Consider the following 19,970-nt stretch of genomic DNA (forward strand, 5'->3'; position numbering starts at 1 on the left):
ACGGTCCAATTCTTTTTCTTCCAAGCCCAGGTGAGATGCTTACGATGTTGTCTGTGGTTCTGGAGTGGCTTGACACTAGGAGCATGACACTTGAAGCCCATGTCCTGGACATATCTGCGTGGTGGCTCTTGATACTTGGAATCCAGCCTCAGTCCACTCCTGAAGCTCCCCTAAGGTCTTGGATCTTCTTAGTTTGACAATCCTCAATGTGAAGGCTGTCAATGATTGCCTTCTGGACAGTAGTCAAGTCAGTAGTCTTCCCCATGATTGTCGTTGTGTGTACCTAACTAGAATAAAGGCTTGGGAAACCTTTGCAAATTGGACTTGAAATATCTCACTTTGCATAAGATGAATACAGAATGTAAGGAAATGTAATTTTCTGAAGTAAATCAAAGGTGCGCAAAAGTTTTTTTTTCATGATATTTTTTAGACGTTCCTGTACAATCTGCAATAGTCAACCCTTACTAGGGCAACTGATGGAATAGCCGTTGATAACGGCCAGAAAAGCTATCAAGCTAGGTACTTAAACACCCACTTGTAAAATCCAAAACACTTAACATTTTAGTTCACTCCCATATTTACCTGGTTATGGAAAACTAATAACCTGCTGTAAAATAAATCTACTAAAAAACCCTGGCTAATTCCACTCCCCAAAGCTCTGTTGGGGGTTTTCTTTCCAACCGTACCTGCGCTAAGCATTCTCGACAGCAAAGATGGCGGCTGAGCGGCGTTGAGTCTTCCCCGTAATGAGCTCCCAAATTCGGCGTATTTGTTGATTTTACGGTCAAAAGGGATTATTTAATCCAACCCGTAATACTCGTCTCATGAAGAAATGTTGTGAGACTGCGAAGGAAATCTTTTCACAAGGAGTTAGCCATTGCAACTCGCTAGTTTTCTGTTGTAGCGCTCGGTGTTCATAGCTGTAGCTAAGTAGCCTGTGTCGCCACTGTAAAATGGCTCCGGTGCAGATTGGGTCGGATGGGCAGCTCGTCCCACTCGGAGGTCCGGTGGTTTCGGGTCCACAGCCACCGCCACCCGGGGCCCCAGCCACGCAGGGGGTCCGACTCAGCCTGCTTATTGAGTTTCTTCTCCAGAGGACCTATCATGAAATTACCCTGTTGGCCGAGCTGTAAGTAATACCTTAGCATAGTAGGCCTCAATGCTAACTGTGCTAACAGGCGGGCTAATCAGCTAACGTTTATAAACCTGGAGGATGCTCTTCAGCCTCTTAAATAAACATTAACGCTTTTCATGTAGAAGTTGTGTATTAATTTCTGATAAATAGAAGTTTTTAATCTGAGAGGGTGCGTACATGTAAACAACATCTGTGTAAGATACTAAAGTGAAAGTATCATTGTGTTTTCAATTTCTGAAGTAGTGTATGAGTAATATGAGCCCTTTACACCGGTCTTATTGTATCATTGAAAGTTTCTCCACATTTTTATTATTATTTTCCATAAAGATGGATTTTTTCACCTGATGCCATCATATCAGAGTGTTTAACAATATACATTTTACTTATTTATATTACTTGTTTTCATTTTATGCCATTATATCTGTTTAGTTATACAAATTAGGTTTTTTATTTATTTATCTTAATTTTTTCATTTGATGCCTTCATATCAGTGTGTCTAGTAACAGAAATTGTGTTTAATTTTTTTTTTCATTATTCTGTTTAAATTTTCCAGTCAGCAACATTATCGTTATAGTTGTATTTTTTCCCATGTATGTATGTGTTGTTGATTACTTTTTGTATGAAGACTGGGTGGACATAAGACTCTTCTTCTTGCCACTCCTTTTCACTCAGTTTTGTTGTATTTTCACTCTGAAATAAAATAAACGTATATATAAAGTATTAATGATACACAGTAATTCTTCACAGCCTGATAATTCATTTCTGTTTTCCATTTTTCTTGATACAATAACATCCAAAAATGAGAAGTCAAGCATTTGGCAGTAACAAGTAACTCTAGCCTGACAGGACAGGGCAGAGAATCTTAAATAAAATCAAACTAACAACAGCAACAACCAGTTTGGCTAATTAATAATAAGTAATACAAGAAAGAGGAAAAAAAAACAGGAAATCCATGCAGTACCTCATTCACCTGAACTTAACATATAATTAGCAGTATCAGTCAATTATATCTGTCCGAGAGTAAGGAGAGGAGCACACTTCCTGAAACAGATCCTCTCTCCAAGTCACGCAATAAGTTAACTGCTCATTGCTCAAAAGCTCTATCCATTCTATAAAAGTGAACATTGTGGATGACTTCTTGTGGCGTAGATTTACCCTACATTCTGTTATATGAGAGAAGTGGCACCATATTTTTTTGCTGTTTGATATTTGTCTTATCAGGCATAACGCTTGTCTTTTAAATAATTATAACCCTTGCTTTCATAGCACCTTTTAAAACACAATGTAGTGCACATTTTAAACAAAGAGTTTAACAATTTAGTAAGTAAAGTAAGATTTAGTGTTCTAACATGTGTAATGCTTGTTTTCCAGACTTCCCAGGAAAACGGACATGGAGAGGTATGTTTCTTTAAATGTCATGCTTTATCACCCTATCCTTTTTTCCAACTCTCATAGTGTTGCACAGATATATTTTTATTTCTCCAAACTTTAAATTCTTGTCTCTTTTTTCTAGGAAAATGGAGATTGTCCAGTTTGCCAGTCGTACCAGGCAGCTATTTGTCCGTCTCCTTGCCCTAGTCAAATGGGCAAGCAATGCAGGAAAGGTTGAGAAGTGTGCGGTATGTTGTGACCTTCTTAACTGATGGTTAACTTAAATGATCTGGTTTTCATCAGCATACAAATAAACTCACTATTACCTGTCTCTGTTGTATATGTTGTGACAGATGATTTCTAGCTTCCTGGATCAGCAGACCATCCTGTTTGTGGATACTGCTGACAGGCTAGCATCACTGGCCAGAGATGCCCTTGTGCATGCTCGTTTGCCAAGCTTTGCCATCCCTTTTGCCATTGACGTTCTCACCACAGGGTCATATCCACGCCTGCCCACATGTATAAGAGTAAGTAACTTCTTACCTATTCCATTTATATAGAGATGTATGAAGGTCTGTCTTGTTTTTGGGATGTAATAACCTTCTGCTTTGCATTTCCCATTTGTGTAGGATAAGATTATTCCTCCAGACCCCATCACTAAAACTGAGAAGCAAACCACCTTGAGTCAACTAAATCAGATTTTACGGCACCGCCTTGTCACCACAGACCTACCACCTCAGCTAGCAAACCTCACAGTTGGTAAGTAGCTTTTGCAATCTTACCACACAATAGCAGTCTGTTTTAAAATGTATTATTGAATGGAAGATCTTATTTGTGCGTTTGCTTGTGTGTAGCTAATGGACGTGTAAAGTTTCGTGTAGAAGGAGAGTTTGAGGCCACTTTGACAGTGATGGGAGATGATCCTGATATTCCCTGGAGGCTGCTGAAGTTGAAGATTCTTGTGGAGGACAAGGAAACTGGAGGTAATTCATGCACTAACTAACTCTTCTGCACAGCAGAAATCATTAATTTTCTACTGCATTGCACTGCACTCTCAATGTTTTTTCTACTGTATGTCACACTAATCTTATGCTCCATGTTTGACAGATGGCCGAGCCTTGGTCCACAGTATGCAGGTGAACTTCATCCATGAGTTGGTCCAGGCACGCCTGTGTGCAGATGAAAAGCCCCTACAGGACATGTATAACTGCCTGCGTATCCTTTCTTTCTAAATGTCCTTCTATTAGCACACATACATACATTAATACATGGAGATTTTGTGTGTGCCCCTGCACAAACACACTTGGCCTCAGTCCCAGTGTGATGTGAACCACTGCAGCGGGGCGGGAGAGTGTCTGAGCATATAGGGTATTGACTGGTCCAGCAGACCCTTGCAGCATTCTAATGAGAAACACAGCTGCAGAATTGCATCTTCCTGAACCTCCTCTTTTTTCATTAAAAAACACAACCCCTTTCTGTTACTGACACGGGAAAAGGCAGCTCTGTTCTCCCTACAACCTGTCACCCGGTCAGGTCATATGAGGTGTTATACCAAGAATGTTTCCTAAGTCTGTATTGGGAAAATATGGCTTAAGTAATATGTATTCCATCATATCAAGAGCATTGTCCTAACACTTGCATCGTAAGGCAGTGGTAACCTTCATTCACATCATTCATTATGCTCTTGTAACTTAAACATCTATGAGAAAATTTGCTCTGATCACAGTCACAATCAGAGCTTTCAAGCTCATCAGTAAAATTTAGAGGGAAACAAAAGCTCCTTAGCATTCATGCTAATACCAGAGACCCTAATCAAGCATGCAAGTTGAGTATGACTGTGCTTATCACAATGCTAATCAGTACATCTCTGCTCTGCCTTTCCCCATGCCAATGCTAGCAGTGCTGCTCACCGTGTCAAAGAGCAGTCTGTGTTGGGCACAAATACCCCTTTTCATACCACTAGGGTGTATGTGTCTTGAGGATATGTGTGCACATTAGTGTGTGTTGAATATTAATGGCAAGAGATGTGTGAACCACTTGATCGCTACTCACCTGGATTTGGAATGTTCCCACAAACACTGTGTGCTCTTTAACCGCATTGTTTCCAGACTCCTTTTGTCTGTCGCTGCAGCTTGAGGTTCTCCACTCTCAGACTCTCATGCTGATCAGAGAGCGATGGGGCGACCTGGTGCAGGAGGAGAGATACGTGCCTGCCAAGTACCTCACGCTCACTGTGTGGAAGTAAGACTTTATGAATTATACTCACAAATATTGACAAGAATACTGTCATAAAAATACCCCAAAATAAATAAGAGAATAGATAAGAGGTATGAATTAGAGCTGCTGACTTAATTGACTTCTAATCAGGATCACAATATTGGCATATCCCACAGTCAAAGAAACATGATTGATGGCAATTATTTATGCTTGTAATACATGCTAAGTCCATAGAAAAATCCACATGGTCCTCTGGTGAAAATATTCAAAGGAAATATATATTGTCCAATTTATATTACCTTAAGCTGTTGGCCAAAATTGTGCATATTAGCGTGCATATTACATCTCGCATTAAAAAGAATGAATAGAACTGTTAAAAAATAGTCAACTATGGAATGAAAAGGAAAACACAAAATAAAAAGGATCAATTCAGTTTTTCAGAAATAACCAGAACTTTACAAATGTATAAAATGATAAATAATAAAAAATAATGATAATGACTTTATTTGTGTAGCACTTTAAAAAAAGGGATTTACCAAGTGCTTTGACTTGTGCAAAATAAAACAGAAGGACAAAGCAAGAGAACTAAAAAATAAAGACAAAAGAACAAGACAGGAAAGACCAACAGCAAAAGCACACGATTACAATAAAACCCACAAAAGAAGAACCCAAATAAAACCCCACCAAAAAGGAATTTAACCTAAACTTCAGAAGAACCTAGGCATCTTGAGGGATAAGTATCCAGACAGAAAGCTGGATTTGTATTAAGTTTTCAAAATAAAAAATATAAGAAGAACATTCATATTAAAACCTTCTAACAATTCTCATTTTTCAACCTTCAAAATGTTTTATGTTTAAACTAAGGCAGTCAAACAATCATCATTAATCTCAGAATGTGTGTAGTTAATTGTGATAAATACTCACCTTTTAAATCACATTTTGAAATGTATTTTTTTATATTTAAAACTGTTTGGTTTAAATATTGATTTTTGTACTGTCTTTAACTAAGGGAAATTGGCTCCCTGTTTGGATGCACACCCTTTTATTTTGAAAGAAAATAATTAACTCTAAATAATTGAAGTAAATGACTTTAATCGTGAAAAAAGGATCTTGTTATGGATTGAACAGTATAATAAATCAGTTGTAAAAAATACATTATAAATGGCGCAAGGTGCTGTCTGTCAGTTTTGCTTAAGGTGAAATGAGACTTTCAAAGGAGCAGTGGTGGACTTATTGTACATCACTGTGGCTATATGGTGACGTTGCAGTAGCTTAACCAAAGTGTGTTGCAAAGGGCAATTAAACTTTTGATCAATGCAATAAAAATGAATCTACTAATTATGGACTGTAATCGCATCATGATTGATGCATTAATACTGACAGCCCTGGTATTATGCTAAAGATAGGTAATTTATATTTCTTACACTTGTCATTTAACCTCTAATTGCTCTTTTTCTTTCTCTTTAGCCAACAAGTTTTGGGGAGAAAAACAGGTACTGCATCAGTTCATAAGGTCACAATCAAGATTGATGAATCTGATGGATCTAAGCCGTTGCAAATATCCCATGAGCCCCCTCTTCCTGCCTGTGATTCCAAATTGATGGAGAGAGCAATGAAGGTGAGGCTGTCATTTGTTTTCTGTGAATTGTTCATTATCTGTCAGCAAAGTTTAATTTACTAATAACTTGCAATGTTGTAATGTTCTTTGTGTACCACTCTTTCTTTAGATCGACCATCTGTCTGTGGAGAAACTGTTGATCGACAGCGTCCATGCCCGGTCCCATCAGAAGCTGCAGGAACTCAAGGCCATTCTCAAGACCAGCAATCCCAGTGACAACTGTAAGTGTTTACTTCACTTTCTTGTCATTACAAACAGCTGAATAAATATGTAGGCATAAAATAAGCAACTTGTCACAACAATATAGGCTCCTGAAGCAGCTGCAGCCTTGCATCTGTCAATGAAAACACTTGAAAATAAAATGCACTGCTCAAAACACAGAAAGTTGTGATTTTATAAGGTTATTGCTATGGTAAATTGCATGATTAAAATCTCAGATAAGATACAGATGTGCTATATCGCACATTCCCTTTTTCTGTCTTTGATGCACTTTATGTTTTAAGGAGATGTTTGCAGTATTGATAGGTGCTTCTTTGTTTATTCCAGCTTTCATTGAGACTGCTTTACCCACACTGGTTATTCCAATTCTCGAGCCGTGTGGTCGTTCAGAGTGTTTACACATTTTCGTAGACCTGCACTCTGGCATGTTCCAGCCAATGCTATATGGACTGGGTAAGCAACAACAATATTTTTTTCTTTTGTCTTGATTCAAAATAAGGTTATTTATTTAGCTTGGATGTCTTAAAGTGAAGGTCTATAGAGGTTTGTAAACATAAAACTGTGGTTTGTTTCTCTTTGCAGATCAGTCAATGCTGGATGACATTGAAAAGACTATAAATGATGATATGAAACGTATCGTATCATGGCTTCAACAACTCAAGTGAGTCCCCCTTTTAAATGGCTACATATAAGGCAGAACATTGCAGATCCATTTCAACTTTGCAGCTAGTCTAATGCCTGCATCAAGCTTGTCCAATGGAGCAATGTCAGTCAGTCAGAGTAGCTATTACTAGCAACACTTGGCAGGATAAGTGTTAAGAAGTCAGACTCTGTTGTGTGTGAATTCTGCAATCACTAGTGTGAGCTATGAACTGTGGATGTTTGGTAACATGGATTTCAACAGGATACTGAGTCTTTTTCTTCTCTGACAAGGTTCTGGTTGGGGGAGCAGCGCTGTCGACAGTCTGTGAAACACCTTCCCACTGTGTGCACTGATGTCCTTCACCTATCAAACTCAGCTTCTCACCCTGTTGACAGCTTGTCCAAACACAGACTCTTCATTAAACTCACACGTCTTCCACAGTACTACATTGTGAGTTCATTTGCTGAAACTTTCAAGGTCCAATAAAAAAGACCGTAGTCAAGTTCCTGTTCCTGTATCTGTTTTAAATATTGTCCTCCTTCCACTGATTCTTTTCGGTTTTCTCTTCTCCTGGCTTTTCTACACTTCATCTCTTTTTAATGAAGGTGGTGGAAATGCTTGAAGTGCCCAGCAGCCCCACAGCATTGCAGTACAAGTACTCCTTCCTATCAGTGTCTCAGCTGGAAGGAGAGGACGGACCCATGTGTGCACAACTGCTGCAGCATTTCAAACCCAACCTAGAACACCTTGTCCAGGACACCACAGCAGGGAGAGGGGCACGACCCGGGACTAAGAGAAAGGTAGTCAGTAAACTAAAAATGTATGAGTAAATGTTGATTTAAACTTCATCTTATTTAAAATGAATTTTTCAGAAGCCTGGATGATAATAGATCTGAGGAAAAGTAATATCCTCGATTAAATGCCTTAAAATCTTGAATTTGGTTTGAAGTCTCTTCTTTTGTTCATGAATATCTTAATTTTCTTCTGGTGTTGTTGAGGGTTAAATGAGTACCATAAATTCTGAGTAACTCTCAGTTGTATAAAGATTTGTGTGTCTGTGTGGATGTATTGACACTGGAGTATGCACACAAACATAGGATGGTGCTGCTGACTCAATTAGCCACAGTATAGTGATAAAGCTGTATTTATGTTTTTTGCTCCCAGGTTTGTGGCTTGTGTATGTGGCCAGTACTGTTGATAGATAGGGCTTTAGTTTTTAAGCTTTTTAAATGAAGATTGATTTGATCATAGTTGATTATTTTATTAGGGTTTGTACTTCATGAAAAAGTTTTATTGCATTCTTCTATAAACAGACAAGAATTGTCTATTGTGTCAGAGCACATTAAACGAGACAAACTATGTGGCAGCACTTTTAAAAGCTTTTTAAATCAGCCCAAGCATTTGTTCCAGGGATTTTATTTGGATGTGTAACAAAACATTTATGTTTTGATGTTTCAGGCTGTCTAGAGTCTAGACTACAAAAATGGCTGCTAAAGAATTATTTCATCATGCAGGATTGATAATCCTATGTAATGTTATGAATGTTTTGGCTGCTTTACAGTAACATAACATGAAAGCAGGAATTCAGCTTTTCCTTGTACAGGTCAGCCTTCCCTTACAGCGTTCTCTCTCTGAGGGAAGTGTGCCCACTCTGATGAATTGAATAAATGTCTTTCAATGCACATTTTGTCTCTGTTGTAGATTTCTGGGGACCAGGGTGACTCAGAGCCAAAGAAGCCCAAGCGTTCTGGGGAAATGTGTGCCTTCAACAAAGAGCTGGCTCACCTAGTAGCAATGTGTGACACCAATATGCCTTTTATCGGCCTCAGAACAGAGGTACATGCCCCATTTAAAATCATTTATGCCTTTTAAAGTTGTAGCTTACCCATTGCTGTGTTGTTTGTCTTAATCTGAATGTTTCTGTTTGCGTAGCTGTCCAACATGGAGATCCCAAACCAGGGTGTCCAAGTGGAGGGTGATGGCAGCAGTCATGCAATACGTCTACTGAAGTAATACATGCATGCACTTAAAGCTAATTTTTCTGCAAATCTCTGAGAGCAGTGTTTTGACTAAATGGTGTTTTATTCTGCAGGATTCCTCCCTGTAAAGGTGTAGGAGAGGAGACAAGGAGAGCTCTAGAGCGCTCCCTGTTGGACTGCACATTCAGACTACAAGGCAGGAACAACAGGACCTGGGTGGCTGAACTGGTGCTGGCCAACTGTCCTCTTAACAGCACACACAGCAAAGAGCAAGGTATAGAGCACATACAGAGTGTGACAGGGTTCATTAAAATCATGCTTCTTTCATGTCTTAATTGATCCAGAAGAAAATCAGGAATGAAGGATAAGACATAGACAAAGAAGTTAACTAAGAATTCATATGGTTTAACACCAGCTAATTAGTTATGTTTACAACCAAAAAGTAGAGATATTCAGCTTTATAAATCTACCTTATGTTATGCATTGCCTAGCATCTGCCTGCCTTTGTAAAATTGTGAAGATGTAGAACTGTTTCAACAAACGTATCTTTTTCCTTCAACAGCCTCCACACGGCATGTGTACCTGACCTATGAAAACCCTCTGTCGGAGCCTGTGGGCGGAAGGAAGGTGGTGGAGATGTTTCTTAATGATTGGAGCGCCATCAGTCAGCTCTACCAGTGTGTCCTCAACTTCTCTCGTGTACTGCCAGGTATGTGAACAGTGATCCTAAAGCAGAGATTCCACTTGAATATCAGTTTGTTTTTGACTGGATTGAATTTTAAGTGCTATATCAGTCCAAAAGTATGATTTTCAGTGCAGGAGATACCAATGTCTGTATTCTGTTGAAGATTTGGGCATTACTTTCATGCAATGCAACAGAATTACGCTAATGATCTTACAAAACTGAACTCCCTTTCAGAGATGCCATCTTTACTGAGCATGTTCTCCGAGGTGCGGCTCTATAACTACCGTAAGCTGGTGCTGTGCTATGGCACCACCAAAGGCAGCTCTGTCACCATCCAGTGGAACTCCAACAGCCATCGTTTCCATCTTGCACTGGGCACTGTGGGACCAAACTCTGGCTGCTCCAACTGCCACAATATCATCCTCCATCAGCTACAAGAAATGTTCAACAAGGGTCCAAATGTGATGCAGCTCTTGCAGGTACACACATGCAAAGTTGCAAAAAAATCAACTGACTTTACTACTGATAATATCTTCAGTGACTTTAAGGGCTTGATTGGAAGTGTGCTCATAATACTTTGTTTACCAGTTGATAGATGCTTTTGAGCTCAGTGGGAAATAAGTTAATTGTGTCTTAGTCATGCTAATCTTATGTCTCTAAAAACTTAAAACCCTTGTTTTTTATCCTGTATCACAGCTTATTTTACCTAATTACATTTAATCCAAACTAACCATGTTCTGTGTGATCTTAATGATTTTATTAATTATCTCCTCAGGTGCTCTATGACACGCAGGCCCCTCTCAATGCAATCAACAAGCTACCAACTGTGCCCATGCTGGGCCTGACCCAGCGCACCAACACTGCCTACCAGTGCTTCTCCATCTTACCGCAGTCACCTACACACATCCGCTTAGCATTCAGAAACATGTACTGCATCGACATTTACTGCCGCAGCCGTGGTGTGGTGGCTATCAGGGATGGAGCCTACAGTCTGTTTGACAACACAAAGATTGTTGAGGGCTTCTACCCAGCTCCTGGACTCAAGGTATGATCTCTATCTATACCACCCCACAGAACAAACCCAGACTAACCCTGTTAAAGTTTAACCCAAATTACGGCCTGTTGATTTGTGTTAAAGGGATAGTTGGCCTTTATGACTGAAATATATTTGGCTGCAGTCAGTTGACTTAGCTCAGCATAAAAATTCTAAATGGAAGGAAAATGTTTGCCTGATTCTGTCCAAGGACAAATTTTACTTTGTGTACCTCCAGAGCAGTGTTAATTTTGTTGACTTAAACTATGACTAAAAATGTTCATTGACAGCCTTTTTTCCATGACAAAAACTAGAGTAAGAATAACAAAAATAGATGTGTAATGACTTAAACTGACTAAAACTAAGTTTAGTTTCCCTCAAGATGAATAAAACTAGACTAAAATGTAATGTAGTTTTTGTCTGACATTCAAAATCTGTGATATTTCTCCACTGTGGGTAAATCTGTCAAAAAACAATGCAGCTGTATCTATTCTGCCTCTCAGCTGTAGAAAGCAGGGACCCCAGGTTAGACATAGTGCAGAGAACACACTGCCATGATTTGGTACCAGATTTAGGCAAGAGAATAAATGCTTGGACTAAAAGTAAAGACTAAAATGTGAGGATTTTTTATGGACTTTAACTAGACTAAAATGTTTTGAGTTTTTGCTGACTGAATCTAGACTAAAACTAAAAAGGATAGAAATGACTTAAATGTGACTAAAACTAAAAGGCATTTCATTTAAAAACTAAAACTAAGACTAAAATTAGTAATAGCTGCCAAAATTAACACTGCACCAGTGTCACTCATCTGAGGTCTTTCCCTCACTGTGAGTTTGGTGTATTTTTGCAGAAACTCCATTAAGTCATAGCAGTCAACTGAGAAATTGTCCTGTCATTCGGCCAAATAAATTTTCTGTAGAGTAAGGCTGGAGATATAGAACTTGCTGTTAATTACCCACGTGCATGCATATCATGGCTTCCCCTGCATTTCCACTTCATCTATTTCACACATTGGTTGTGCACAACCTCAAAAATAAACACAATGCAGATACAAGATGACATATGACCACTAGGAGGAGTGTAAAGATAAAGGAGATATGACTGTTGACACAGCAGCAGGTATAACTTTATCTGAAAGTTGTAAGGCAATCAGATAAACCAAGTCTACAGTCTACAGCATCTAAACAACGTTTTATTGGGACAGTATAGTGACAAACATGCCTGTAAAACTAGCTGCAAACAAATAAATTCTGTTTTGAAGTTGTCATTTAAACCTTCAAACTAACACATGTAAGATTGGTGTTTGGGTTTAGCTGGTTACCCTGTAAACTGGCATCAGTTGAGTGTGTCCATAGCTGCATGAGTTTACATTTTCATCAAATATGCATCTAATGCTAATATTTTGACATTATGATGACAAACTACACATGAAAAAATTGCCAGGACACTGTCGGTTTTCAAAAGCTGCTGTTAAAAGGACATCTGGATGTTAGCCATTGACATGGTTACTCATACCAAAATGTTTGGTCTGTTAGGTCCATAGTCAGAGGAAAATGGTGAAGAAATGTAAGTGATGATGATGTGTTCTGAACAGGTTGCATTTCGTTGACTAAAACTATGACTAAAACTGTTCTTCGGCTACCTTTGTTTCCATGAGAAAAAAGAGACTAAGACCAGCTAACAATGGATCTTTGACAGTTAAGAATCTGATGAAAAGTAAGTTTAGTTCCCTCAAGGAGACTAAACAAGACTAAAATGTCAATGCTGGACTGTTGGACGTTCAAAATTCATGATATAGTTCCACCTTACATGTATTTGTCAAAACACAAGCAGAGATGAGCGAGCATTCAAAGTAAGTCAGTATTTTCTTTGGTGTTTTTAAAATTAATTTAGACCCAATGAAATGTTCATGTGGATTTACCTTTAAGACCTGATGGGACGCTGGCATCGTTCTACGTTTAAGACCTTATGCAGCATCTGAGTCACTGATTTTATGATGAACTGGAACATGATTCACTGAAACACCATTGTGCAACTGTGCAGTTCCTCAAAAACCCTCAGGTTTTAGAAGGCTGTTTTTAAACAATACCAAGGTTTAAGAGGGCTTTTTAGACGGCCTGGGTCTGAAAGGGTTAAAATATTGGTTGTGCATCAATAAAATAGTGTTTTACATGTATATTAATTTCACCATTTTTTCTTATTAGGTTAGTTTAAAGAGAATTCATGTTTTGACTAAAAGTTTTGACTAAAATTTAAGGATGAAGTTGATTAAAACGGAACTAAAATATTAAAAATAATAGAAATTGCTGGTGTTTCTTGTGTTAATTCTGGTCCCAGAATTAACCTTTTAGCAGCTTCATCACATGTTGCCATGTTTTAGTTTACATCCCACACATTAGTTAGCTGTATACAGCCTGAGTGCTCTCATGTGGCCCCAAGAGGTTCAGGCTCAGTTTATTTGTCCTCCAGGAAGCATGCAAGAACCAACAACAAATGGAGTGTTGATAACATACTTTTTAAGTATAGTGTGTCAGATTTTGATAACAAAAAATGGCCAGGCTAGACTTTTTTCAGGAAACTTTTTTCAGTTTCCTATCCAATTTCCAGCAGTTGTGCACTGCCAACAATTTATTATTTAACATCACTATCAGCTTACATTGGCCCCGTTGACAGCAATGGTCCATCGGTAAATAATGGGGTCTTAAGTGTTGTGTCTATTAAGCTTTTGCACCAAAAAAGTGGTTTTAGGATAGAAGAAGTCACGTATCACGTATATTTTTTTAATTGTCGAACATGAGATACAGTGTGGGAGTTGTACACTTAAAGGAAGTACTGAGGGAAACATTGGTGTAGAAATTGGCTGTTGGTTGAAAAGTTAACTTTCACATCCATGTATTTCTAATTTCCAGTCTTGTTTGCCCTTAATCAGCACAACTTAAGAATACATCTGTATTTCTTGAATATTTTATTTCTTTCAAATCCTGAAACTAAATGGGGTTTTTCATCTTCTCTTGTCTAGACGTTCCTGAATATGTTTGTCGACAGTAATCAGGACGCTCGTAGACGTTCCGTCAATGAAGACGATAACCCGCCCTCTCCGGTTGGTGTAGATGTAATGGACAGCCTGATGAACCAGTTTCAACCTCAACCACAGACAATTAGAGGAGGTGCTGGAGGTGTTTATCCTCCTCTCACATCGCCACCACCAAACTACCACACTAATGTGACTCCTTCTCCGTCAATGATGCCCACACAGTCACCAGGTAATGTTAGCAGGTTTGCCTCTTGGTGTTTGTCCAGATACGTGTGAATGAATTTATCTGTTTTGTTTGTGTCATTTAAGCTTTAAAGCTGGATTGTTATCTTAATTTTTTGTTTTTACCATATCATGCTGCTGCCATCGGCCACCCCGCTGATTTATGTATTTGTACTAGAACAGGCTATGTAAATGTCAAAGAAAAAGCAACCATGTGTGCCCATTTTGATTTAAGTGAAACCATGAGATCAGTTTTGTTTCTTATGCAACATACATACGCCTCAGTCAAGAGGGAACAAAGCATGCATTTAGTCCTGCTCCTTCCATTCCCCTCCATGTCTGCCCGCCAGCCACCGACTGCAGTCCTTCCGCCCTGCTTGAGTGTGCGTACATGAGTGAGTCTGTGCTTGTGAGGAACTTGTCAACCTCAGAGTCTGACGAGCCTTTTGGTGTGACTGTGTGTGCATTTGTGTGTGATTGTGTAGGGAACATCCATGCCTCTGGCTCCCCTAGTGGAGCTCTGAGGGCACCCTCTCCTTTTGGGCCCACCCCGTCCCCGTCATCTCTGGGTATAGCGATGGGTCAGACCAGCTTTGCCAGTCCACACGGTAAGCAGCAGGGTGGAGGTAAAACGCTGGTCTGGTAGGAGCTGGCATGGGCTGAACTGGGCTCTTTAAAGCTGCAGATGTTAGCAACAAATAACAAATTGTCTCTAGTTAGCGGGCACACAGTGGTGTATTCATGGAATGGTTTTTATGATTGACATTTAGTGATGTTTAGTTTATAACTGCTGTCTTCTCTACTTCAATTTAGGTGCTCTGGATCCCAGTTCTCCGTATGCTATGGTGTCTCCCAGCCACAGGGGTCAGTGGCCAGGCTCACCCCAGGTCTCAGGGCCTTCTCCTGGGGCGAGGATCCACGGCATGTCCCCTGGTAACCCATCGCTACACTCACCCATCCCAGACCCTCATTCTCCACGTGCTGGGACCAGTAAGTGCAGCCTTTTTAGTGATGTCTCACATTGTTCTTTTAGACCAATAAATACTAAGATTTAGAGGAGTAAAATAAAAATCCTTCTGACAGTTTTTCCTTAATATGTCTCCCCCTGTTTACTCTTTACTATTCCATGTCAGTGCTGAACTTCTCAGCTGAGGGCTTGAACCAAGTTCGGTTAAAAAAAAAAATCAACTATAAAATCTGTTGTATAAACCACACTTTTATATCTGTTTTTCATGCTATAAGTTGTCTGCAGCTTATATACTGATAAAACAAATACATGCATATAAGGTGCAAAGACATGCAGCATCATTACTGCAAGTGTGTGTAGCTGCCACTGTCAGACACTGAAAACAATTGAAAATTCATGTCATTCATGGTGTAATGTAAGCAGCCGCCTCACTGTTCAGGATGAATGGAATACAACAAACTGGCAGGAATTGGCGCCACTTTTTAACCACTTTTCTCCTTGGTTTGGTCATAATCCTGCCTTCAATTAAATGGGGAGCATACTGTCAAATAAATAAACATTGTGGGGCTCTAGTTTGACTAAAAACACTCCTCAGTAAAGACAGCAAGGGAGAGGTGGATGTAATCAGAGCAACTCTTGGGCTATGAGTCTGTCTCATAACAATCACCACATGCTGAGAGCTCAAATAGAGTATTACCTGGTGAATGTGCAAACTCTAGATATACTGTAAGAGCTGCACAGCTGCATGGAAACTACATGTATTTTGCAGAACTTTTGAATGCATAAAAGTATCTTGATATTCATTCTTTTTTAGATGCATAATAGTGGGAAATACAGACATAATTAGATTAAACTTTAAATGCTTTCTAGTGCACAAACTGGAAAAAGTAAGGACAGCTGTTTTCCAAACCAGCAAAATATAATGTGTTTAATTTGCCCAATCAGCACCATCGGCTTGTAAACAATTTACCTTTACTGTGAGCTCATATAAGCTTACCAATATTACATTTTTGCTTTCTCTTCACTTTAGGTTCACAAGTCATGCCTTCCAGTATGCCTCCACCCCGCAAGCTACCTCAGCGTCCCTGGGCTGCCTCCATTCCTACAATTCTCACCCACAATGCCTTGCATGTGCTTCTGCTCCCCTCACCCACTCCTTGCCTGGTACCTGGCCTGGCAGGAAGCTACCTCTGCTCACCTCTGGAGCGCTTTCTGGGTTCAGTCATCATGAGACGGCACCTACAAAGGATCATCCAGCAGGAGGCCAATGTAGGTGTCCCAGAAATGCTGGGAATAAAGAGTAAAGTTTGTGTTCCTGCTTCTCCTCTAACTTCTGCGCTCTGTCTACTCCTTTCCAGTTATCCATTGTGAACTCTAATGAGCCGGGGGTGATCATGTTCAAGACAGATGTGCTCAAGTGCCGCGTGGCTCTTAATCCAAAGAACTACCAAACGCTACAGCTAAAAGTCACTCCAGAAAACACCGGCCCCTGGTCCCAGGAGGAGCTCCAGGTGCTGGAGAAGTTCTTTGAGACACGGGTTAGTATCCACTTGAAGCTTTGTGTGTTCATAATTATTCTAATACATAAATCTCATTTACGGATTTATATTGAATCATTGAGCCATTATCTCTGTTTCTTTCCAGGTTGCTGGCCCTCCCTTTAAGTACAACACTCTGAATGCCTTTACAAAGCTACTCGGGGCTCCCACCAACATCCTGAGGGACTGTGTACGCATCATGAAGCTCGAACTGGTTGGTGGCTGTTGGTTTCTTGTGTCGTTACATTATTGTGTTTAAGACAATCAGCTTATTTGAGTTATTGATTCTATTTGAATTTATTTATGAAAAAGTGTGCAATTCCAATTTCTTCTAAAGAGAATACCCCCTGATTTATTTCTGGATTTGAGGATCTACTCTAGAGCTTTCGGAAACACTGATATCCCGAACAAGGCCTATTAACTAGCATTTCATTCAACAAAAAATTAACAGTAAATCATGAAAATGACCTGAATAATCAACTCTCCCAACCATTATTAGTTGGAGGCTAAAATAACACTTAAATTAAACATTTTATTATGCATTCTTAGTTTATTTTCTTAGAGATGTAACAATACCCTGCAGTACTAAAAAAAAGATACAAATATGGACAATTTACACTGATTGGGTAAAATAATTACTGCAGTGCTTTTTTTAGTCAGCAGAGGGTACAGTCTGCCGTATACATTCTTTCAGTAACTGTACAACTGCAAAATTAAAAAGCATTGCTTAATATGTAAAGGAAAATAAGTAAAGGGGATATATTTTGTTTATTAACAGAAAAATAAAATGATCACACTAATAAATATCAGATACTCCCATTCAAGAATGAAATAATAAATACTCCATTCAAATAATAACACACCTGGACTCTCTGCAGTTCCCTGACCAGGCCGCACAACTGAAGTGGAATGTCCAGTTCTGCCTCACCATCCCTCCAAGTGCTCCCCCCATTGCCCCTCCTGGTACCATCGCAGTGGTGCTAAAGTCCAAGATGCTCTTCTTTGTAAGTCTCATGTCCGACACCTCAAAAGCTGAAATCAGTTAAAGTAGTAGCAGTAGGAAAAGTCCATTTATACACGTAGCTGCACTGTTTGTAAATGATTGCTACCTTAGAGCTGATTGTAAGTTTGAACTTTCTCATAAGACATCATTTTATTGTAATCGGGTTTACTAGAATTTTATCCAGTTTCTCTGTTTATATTTGTATATATATGTATTTAATTCTGGCGTAATTGTCCAGTATTTTGTAAATATTGTTGATCGTTTTGTGTGATTTCACTTTGGCTACTTTAGTTGTTACAGTTCGTGCCATTCATCATCTTAAACATTTAACATGCTATTGAGCAGGGTTGTTTCATTTTCACACCAGTTTAAACCTATGTGCTTTCCCCTCACAGTTGCAGCTCACTCAGCGTATCCCAGTGCCCCAGGAGCCTGTAAGCATCATCGTCCCCATTGTGTACGACATGGCGACAGGCCTCACTCAGCAGGCTGACATCCCTAGACAGCACAGCTCATCTGGGGCTGCAGCGCTCATGGTCTCAAACATCCTTAAGAGGTTTAATGAACTGCACCCTGCCAGACCGGGTAAGACTGTACTTCTCACCTTAAAATAATTCACTAAAAATGTGCTCTCAAATTGCATATCAACCTTGTACAGCAGTTAAATATAACTTAGTATGTGATTGAGCACAGGGTATATTATGGGTGTGATGTAGAATATAACAGCACTGTTATTCACATGCAACAATCTGCTATAGCATCAGCAAATGTCTTTGTTGAGTGATCTCACAGGTCATCAAAGAGACAGTCAACAGACTCAGTGATAGTTAAAAACACTATACTTTTCTATAGGAAGCAAACAGACAAAACCTTGTAAACCAGATTATAAGGTATAAAAATTGGCAGTAGTCAGAAGCTTCTAGCATATGATTGCACTACAGCAGTGCTGATACTCAGTATATTATCATTTGTTGTTGTGTGGTTTTACTTCATTTAAATGGCTTTAATATTCAATTGAGTTTCTTGTCCTCGACCTAAAAGTGTTGCTCATGCTGACTGCATCTTTCTGTCTGCAGGTGAGTGTACGATATTTGCTTCTGTTCATGAGCTGATGGCCAACCTCTCTCTACCCCCCGGCACCCGTCAGTAGAATCAACAGATCCTGAGCCATAAAAAGAACCATACTGGAGTCTCTTTGAAACGAGGAGCAAACAGACTGTCCTCATGATGTCAAAACCCAGCATGTGTCCTCTCTGCTTTAAACCCTGGACTTTTGACCTGATGTAAATGCTGTTATAGAAGGGAGTAAAATATGTTCACATGTGAAGCCAGAAACAGGATTTGCTATAAAGGTCAATCTTGGATGAGGGGGGACATTTCGTGCTGAAGGATATAAATGTTATTTTTTTCTCCAGGTGCACTTGTAAACAAGATTATCTATTGAAATTAAGGTTGTTTACGAAAAATATGTACATTGTTGTATATTTGAAGATTGAAAAGAACCAGATGAGTTAGATTTTTGCTAGAGAATGTCTTTGTTTTTTTTTTGTTTTTTTTTATAACGCAAACTGATATTATTGTAGTATCAGATTATATATTCCTTAGCACACTATTTAAATGTTTCCTTGCCTTTACTTGTCTGCATTTTTATTTCAAACCCTTTGGATATTTGGATACTGGAATACTGCAATGAACTTTATATGCCAGTTGTATTTTATTAAGACCCATTTTGAGTCCTTATTGAAGGATTTGAAACACCCTGTCTGACTTTGCTATTTAATAAAACAAGCCCAGCTTTGAGGATCTTCTACTAGCAGTGAAAAAATATCATTCAAATAGTTAAACAGATGTGGTAGCAGCAGTACCACAATATAGAACCATTGTCTTTCTTACAAAAGATACAGCAGTATGGAAAATATACCCATCATTCCCAAAGCTAATACTTAGGCAATACCTGATGTACTCACCTAGTCCGACTGTGCTATAACAGGACATCTCAGGAACACTTTGAGTGATTTTCTTAAAAACATCTAATGTCTACTTTCTTAAGGCCAGGTCAGACTACATGATATTAGCCTAATTCTATCAGGAGTGATAAATGCTCTTGTATAGTGTCACAATCAACAATGCGTCTAGGACACCCCATTCAACAAGACTGGCATGTTTGTCTTCTTTCTTCTGTCTGACACCTTGTGACCTGACATCAACAACTTATATCCTGGCCTTGATCAATACGACAGTGTTTTCCCCCTATAATTGTATTTTCATTCACCAGAGTGTTATGTTGTTCCCCACAACCAATCTTT

General features: G+C 39.2%; 1 protein-coding gene across 2 annotated transcripts; it reads left to right on the plus strand.

Moving 5' to 3' along the window:
* The first annotated feature begins 706 nt into the window (after positions 1 to 706).
* med14 (mediator complex subunit 14) lies at positions 707 to 19,465 on the plus strand. 2 transcript variants are annotated; one of them, XM_041807490.1, is made up of 29 exons: positions 707 to 1,129; positions 2,507 to 2,533; positions 2,649 to 2,754; positions 2,860 to 3,033; positions 3,136 to 3,265; positions 3,361 to 3,489; positions 3,614 to 3,721; positions 4,615 to 4,747; positions 6,191 to 6,341; positions 6,451 to 6,562; positions 6,888 to 7,013; positions 7,143 to 7,221; positions 7,494 to 7,653; positions 7,809 to 8,003; positions 8,905 to 9,039; positions 9,136 to 9,212; positions 9,296 to 9,456; positions 9,745 to 9,891; positions 10,102 to 10,346; positions 10,643 to 10,912; positions 13,920 to 14,163; positions 14,642 to 14,764; positions 14,970 to 15,146; positions 16,154 to 16,392; positions 16,482 to 16,661; positions 16,768 to 16,875; positions 17,540 to 17,665; positions 18,060 to 18,249; positions 18,741 to 19,465. In XM_041807490.1, exons 1-29 carry the CDS (start codon positions 954 to 956, stop codon positions 18,812 to 18,814), a joined length of 4,302 nt encoding a protein of 1,433 aa, XP_041663424.1. In that variant the 5' UTR covers positions 707 to 953; the 3' UTR covers positions 18,815 to 19,465. The 2 variants fall into 2 exon arrangements, with proteins under 2 accessions (XP_041663424.1, XP_041663425.1); XM_041807491.1 differs by lacking the exon at positions 14,642 to 14,764.
* The last annotated feature ends 505 nt before the right edge of the window (positions 19,466 to 19,970 follow it).

This window comes from Cheilinus undulatus, linkage group 15, assembly GCF_018320785.1.
Source record: "Cheilinus undulatus linkage group 15, ASM1832078v1, whole genome shotgun sequence".
Taxonomy (NCBI): Eukaryota; Metazoa; Chordata; class Actinopteri; order Labriformes; family Labridae; genus Cheilinus; species Cheilinus undulatus.